Source organism: Puntigrus tetrazona, chromosome 19, assembly GCF_018831695.1.
Source record: "Puntigrus tetrazona isolate hp1 chromosome 19, ASM1883169v1, whole genome shotgun sequence".
Classification (NCBI taxonomy): Eukaryota; Metazoa; Chordata; class Actinopteri; order Cypriniformes; family Cyprinidae; genus Puntigrus; species Puntigrus tetrazona.
Window position 1 is genome coordinate 2,878,625 of NC_056717.1, and position 6,423 is coordinate 2,885,047.

Here is a 6,423-nt window from a genome sequence, read left to right on the forward strand (position 1 = left end):
ATATATTATAGCATAATCCCGTTGTTAATTCAAGGCATGTGCATCCATTTAATTGCTCGTAATAAATTCACATTAGTTGTCACAGTTTATTGTTGTGTTTATTGTTAGTTCATAATACCCAATGCATTAACGTAATAAACTTTATTGCAAAGAGTTAAAATATATAAAGCATAATGTATAAAAATACGTTAATACTTTACAATTTGTTAATGAAAAATGCTTCTAATGCATTTAGAAGGACAGTTTAACCAAAAGTGCTGTTCCAAACTGGTATGCATTTCCACATTTTGGTCACCAAAAAGTTCTGGTTACCATTGACTTGCAATGCGTGGACAAACAAAATGAAGTGAAATAAAGTCATACAGGTCTGAAAAATGCACGAGGAGTACTAAATGATGACAGAATGATCATTTTGGAGTAAACTATCCTTTTAATCTTAACATTCGTACTTGTTTGTTTGTGCGAAAAGCACTAATACTAACACGCCTTTAATGCTAACCATAACCGAAATACAACATTGAACGGTGTTCTAAAAGTGTTTTGTGCTTTTTGGAAAGTAACATGTCCTTGTTGTGAAGGCGAGCCTCTCGAACACCCGATACTCAGACACCATGTAAACCTACACTTCAGCTTGGTTTTTAGCTTGGTCTTTCATTCCAAGTCATTGCTGTCGCTAGAGAACGGTTCAAGGGTAAATGACTCGAACACACTGGCAAAAAAATGACTCAGTCGGTAGATTGTTACAGCGTTATAGATTTACACACCGCAGCCATTGCTCTCCTCAACCCGAGCGAGTGAGCTGCAGTACCATCAGGTCATGTTATACGTTCTGTTTCATGAATGATTAACGGAAGAAAAGACCTCTATTTTTAAAACACCGCTCTCTTTGCTGTTCGCCAGGCTGGGTTGAATTTCACCCCAACTCCTGAGTTCAAAGCAGCCCAGCTCATCGAGATGGACGAGCGCTAGGCTTTCAGGTTAGCTCACAGGATCGCTCTGATCTTTGGTTCTGGAACAGTGCGGGGGGTACGGAGGTACGGAGGAGGTGCAACCTACTTGTCAATGATGTATTTGATGTTGTCATGCACACTGAGGTCCGTCCGGCCTTTGTAGGGCTGCAGGTGAAACGCAACCTGTAAAGAAGCAGAGGGAATGAGGTGAGGAATAAAAATACACAACGCATACGTCTGTACTAAACAGATACATACATTGAGAATGATGATTTTTAGATGATTTTTAGTGGATGTAGGAAGGTGCTTCTTTAAAAGTTCAAGTGTAGATTATTACATTAACAATGAACATGTTGCTCTAACATTTCACAAACACAAAGTGTTCAAATACTGGTGATTTCCTTTGAACAATACATACATTTATTGGTCACGCTTTATTTTAAGGTCCATTTAAGGTGCTATTAACTAACTATTGCCTTAAAAAAAAAAAACTCACATTTTACTGCTTATTAGTTAGTAAAGGGTTGGTTCGCCTACAAATGTAAATTCCGTTATTAATTAACCTGGGAGACCTTCATTCATCTTCAAAACACAAAATAAGATATTTTTGATCAAATCGGACAGCTTTCGGACGCTCCGTAGATGCCTACGGTGCATTTTTATTATATGATGCTTTTCTTGTGCACTAAAAGTATTGTTGCTGTTGAACCATCGATGTCACATGGGCTATTTTAACATTGTTCTTACTATTTCTGAGCCTGGGAGAGATTCAGTTACATTGCTGTCTATGGAGGGTCAAAAAGCTCTCAGATTTCATCATGCGTTCTGAAGATGAACAAAAGCCCTTTGAGTTTGGAACGACATGAGTAATTACTCACAGAATACTCATTATTCGGCTGGACTATCCCTTTAAATGTAGGTATGAAGTGGGATTAATGGTTCCAAAATATGGTAATGCACAACAAGACTTTAATATACGCTTTAGAAGAAGTACTAATAAAAAGCCAATATGCTAGTAATGAGCAAAACGTTCATAGTTAGAATTCGTCCCTAAACTGAAGTGTCGCCCTTTTCCTTTCTACAAGAGTTCAGTGGAAGTGAAGATTATCTGTAAATAACAACTTCCTCACCCGTGTTCGGGACACACCGAACAAACACCTTTGTAAGGTGGCTGACAGATGACTTTCTCAAAGTCCCAGAAACACAGTGACTCAAAGACACAGATGTGTCATGTTGACTACTCCGAGGAGACAGACCCTCTCCACCTCAGTGACAGCGACATGCACAAGGCCGACTGAACTGCAGAGCCCTCAGGGCCCCCGAAAGAGAAAAGCCGAGCACAAGCACCCACCACTTTTCCACGCCGTCAATCCGGAAGGTCTTCATAAACCGTTTCCATGGCGACCTGCATTTAGCAACACATCTCTGCCATGGACAGTTTGACATCGGACATTTTGGACATGAACATCTACGCTACACCAGTGTTTTGAGAGGTTGAGTTGCTGATAATACAAATCACAGGCACTTGACACCTGAAGGCTTCCACCGTGTCTCTATTTCTTGAGTACTGACTGCCAATGTAGTCTGGTTACAACTACACCGAGAGCTATAATCATGACTTTTAATGAGAAACTCACTTTGTTTGCTGCATAGCGAATGCCACACTATAAACATTTCACTTTCTTTCTTTAGTTTAAAAGAACTAAAGAGATTTAAACTGCATACGGCAAAAAAATCTAGTTTGTGACGCCTTTCTCAACCATGTTTTTTCTCCGCCTTTCTTCTCGTTACTCACGCTATATGACCGAGGAACATTTGCTTTGACACATTTTTGCAAATCAGAAGAGTCGAATTCTTGCCGAAATCTCTCATGCACTGCCGTCCTAACAGCCGAGCACGAAAAGGCCCTTTAAAAGAAATGCGTTAAACATGAAATGCAAGTTGAGTTTATAATTTCCGCTTCGGCTGCTTTGATGGTTGGAAAGATTTAAACGTGCGCTGACATTTTCAGAAAGACTGAAGTACTAATAAATCCTTTTTCATTTTTAATGGCTGGATGTGTCTGTGCGGAATGAGGTGCGGCCTTGAGCGCAGTGACAAAGATGCGGTGGATGTTGTATAAGCGTGACGTCAATCCACTCAGTCAGGCTATATGCCTTTGCTGAGCCCCTACATCTAAACGTGTGACACCGAGGTAAAGCTGAAATGCCAAAGAAACAATTATAAATCGATGCTACAAGTAATGCAAGGTGTCTAAACCCCATCTATTGACCACTGGGGTACCTCAGGGTTCGGTGTTCGGCCCCTTAATTTTCTCATTCTACACAACTTATTGCTAGCCTGACGTGGAGAGCATTAATTGGATGTGGTTTACCAGAATCAGCAAGACACTTGTCCACCTTATATATATATAAAAAAGAAAAGCTCAGTGTTGTTTTGAGAACGGTCCTCATCATTGTCAAACATAAAGCCCAGACTCCAACACTATCAGTTGACAAATGGAGCACATGCAGCGACCAGATACGCTTCATTCCATCCCATTGCCCGAGCTGCCACTGGAAGCTTTCACGAATGAGTGCAGATGACTGGTAGCGCCTTCTGCTTCCAAACCAATTCAAACGTTTTGTTTGTGCAATCGCCTTGCAATACAGCCCCCTTGCGCATGTTGAGACGTAAATCTACATGTGTGCCAAGGAATACCACGCTACGCTCACCTGAAACAAAGTCGAGAGGTTGACATTTTGCGCTTTACAAACTAAAAGTCCCCATGTTACGGCTAAAAGGGAACCATTCCGTGACTCACGGGAAGAAACCCATACACTGACAACATGACAGTAATCACAGGCACGGGGTTACAGATTTGCTTCATCGAGACACCACGGGATTCTGGGCTTATAAAATATGATGGACAAGAGGCCCAGTAAGAGCTCTGAGCCTGAGCTCCTCTCATCAGGCAGAAACGGTGAACACCGCTATAGGCAGTGAAACACAAAGACTTATGCAACCGCTAGTGAACTACAGTTAGTGGCTCATCCACAAAAGCACAAGCAATTCAGCTGTCGCAGCAAAACTGAAAATCTTTTTAGCGCCTACCTACCATTTTTTGTAGCTGACTTTTAAATAGATTGTTCAAGGAATGATCTGGTTTTTGCATATATCTAAATCATATTCCTCTGACAGAACAGAGGTCTCAATACAAGGTCTTTTAACGCAGGCTATGTATTTGTATTCGTGTTTACCATTCAACCTTAAATAGTAATAAAATATAACGATATATCCACATATAGCCAGGATATACCTTCACTCGCAAAAAAGGTACAAAAATCGGTGCAATTATAGCTTAAAAGAACACCTTTGTTTCTAAAGGTTCATAAGATTCACTTAAGGGCTTGAACGCAGGGTTTACAAACCTCTGGGGGATTGTGAGGGAACTGCAGGGGGTATTTTGAGTCGATGGGAAGCACTTAGCATTAAGATAAACCAATGAGGCTGCAGGTAATCAATAAAACAGTACATCTTAAAAACACTGATCTAAAGCAGCAGCTACAGGGTTTAAAAAGCTGCAAAATCTATATAGCTGCACGGCATGTTTCAGAGTAAAGTGCAGCGCTGTGTTCATTTACACACAGATAGTCAACGCCGTGCTTTCAGAGCAGCTCGGTGTACTTTTTTACCAAAAATCCACCAAAAAAACGTTAAAAGCACGTGGGGTGAAAACCTTCAGACAAAATTGTGTAAAACCCCATAAACAAAGCGTTTGTGTAAGAAAAGTCTCTCACCAGTTACCTTGATACTGTGTCTATGGGCAGCGTCCATTACAGCTGGCACTAGATCCTCCGAGGGTTTGCCATGTTCATCTGCCACACCAGGAGGGTACCAGGAAAGGACCACCACACCTGGCGTCAAAAGCGGAGATACATTGCTCTACAAGCAACATTGTGTCACTTTTAAATGGTGAACGACCATCTACAATGCACTATAACAGCCAAAGAAACATAAATATAATAAACGACAAGCACAATTCATCAAATTGTGTCTTGGTCTTAAAACCTGCAGCGGCAGCTTCGATTTGCGCCATGTGGGATTCAATGACATCCGGATCTCTGGAGCTGTAGGGTCCCAGTTCAGGGTAATAACTGGACGCGATGTCGTCTGGAGGATTGTGGCGTCCTTTAGGGTGACTGGAAGCTATTTTGGGGTCCCAGTGCGGCACCAGTACATGGTCCCAGTGTATATAACTACTGTCCATCTGTGGCGAGCCGTACCATAAATAATAGAAAATGTGAATGTCGTAGAATATGCTGTGGTCGGGTCCAGAGTTGGAGAACACGATCTTGGTGTCACTGGCCACGCCACCATTCTGACCCGCCGATTCGGCTACGGGATTGGGTCTCTGCTCCACTCGCTCTCCGACCAAAGGCATCAGCTCCATCCCCGGAGCGAGATCCGAGAAGCCATCGGTGGGCTTGAGGGTCCGTAGGCCCATCATGGTGCCGAAAATAAACAAAGTGAACAACAGAAGAGCCACGCACGCTTTCCTGCGCAACCTGTTCATGGTCGCTGTCCGTGGTGCTGGAGGCGGCGGTTCACGCGGAGGTTAGTACGACCGAGGCCTCCAGAAGCGGGGCGTCAAATGCCCGTGTCCCATTTCCAGCTTGCATTCGGCACTCTGGATCGGTCGCTCGGTCCCCGTCAGGAAGCCATTATCTTCATAGCGTTAACAAACCGTACAAATGATGGACGAATCGATTAATTTCTCGCCGTGCAGCGAAGACGCTAAGCGTTATTTATCACGGAACACCGGCGACCTGCTGTATTCATACCTCAACATCGCGTAGATTTGTTTTCGCTAAGTCGCACACGCCCGTTTGAATTCGACGGAAACGCAATCACGCGTTTGTCACGTGCACCGGCGCGTCCGTGTCCGTCTCCGAAACCGAACGCCGCGGAGCTCTGTTCGAATTCTTTCCCGCGGGATGAAAGGCTTTCGGCCGATTCCCGTGCCCCTCCGTCGCCGGCGTGCTGACGATAAATCGTCTCTTGTTACTGGGAGGTGGAGTCTCGCGGGTTTGTCGCCACGCACGCACGCATGCTCAAACGAGGACACGGGCTGTGTTCCCAATGGCGTGACGCCGGATGCATACTGAGCAGTGCATACTCAATACGGCGTTGCTATTTTTTTTAGTAGTATAGTAGTATGGAAAATAATGCTTGTTATGCAACGAGCTGCAGTTTGTATGTTATGCATGCGTTACCTTTAATTAATATGGTTATTTAATGAAAATTAAGAAAAGTGAGAACGTTGCATACTTCAAAAATGCACCTCTTTTTTAGAAGCTTCTATAAGTTGGTTTTATAGCCTATAACCCCGCAACCCATCGCCCAACGTGTCCTAATTTTTGAAAAGCACAATATGGTCACCCTGAATGTAGAAAATACAGCTAGCAAAAAAAGTCACGCTATTTCAGAGACC

General features: G+C 43.2%; 1 protein-coding gene across 1 annotated transcript in view; it reads right to left on the reverse strand.

Annotated features, from left to right (window-relative positions):
• maneal (mannosidase endo-alpha like) overlaps positions 1 to 6,027 on the reverse strand; it is a 7,728-nt gene extending 1,701 nt beyond the window's left edge. Inside the window, exons 1-3 of the mRNA XM_043217009.1 lie at positions 5,001 to 6,027; positions 4,737 to 4,846; positions 1,057 to 1,133 (exon numbers count right to left, since the gene is read on the reverse strand). Coding sequence (XP_043072944.1) covers positions 1,057 to 1,133; positions 4,737 to 4,846; positions 5,001 to 5,505 — 692 coding nt within the window. The 5' untranslated portion in view covers positions 5,506 to 6,027. The remainder of the gene's footprint in view (positions 1 to 1,056; positions 1,134 to 4,736; positions 4,847 to 5,000) is intronic.
• Between the last annotated feature and the right edge of the window lie 396 nt (positions 6,028 to 6,423).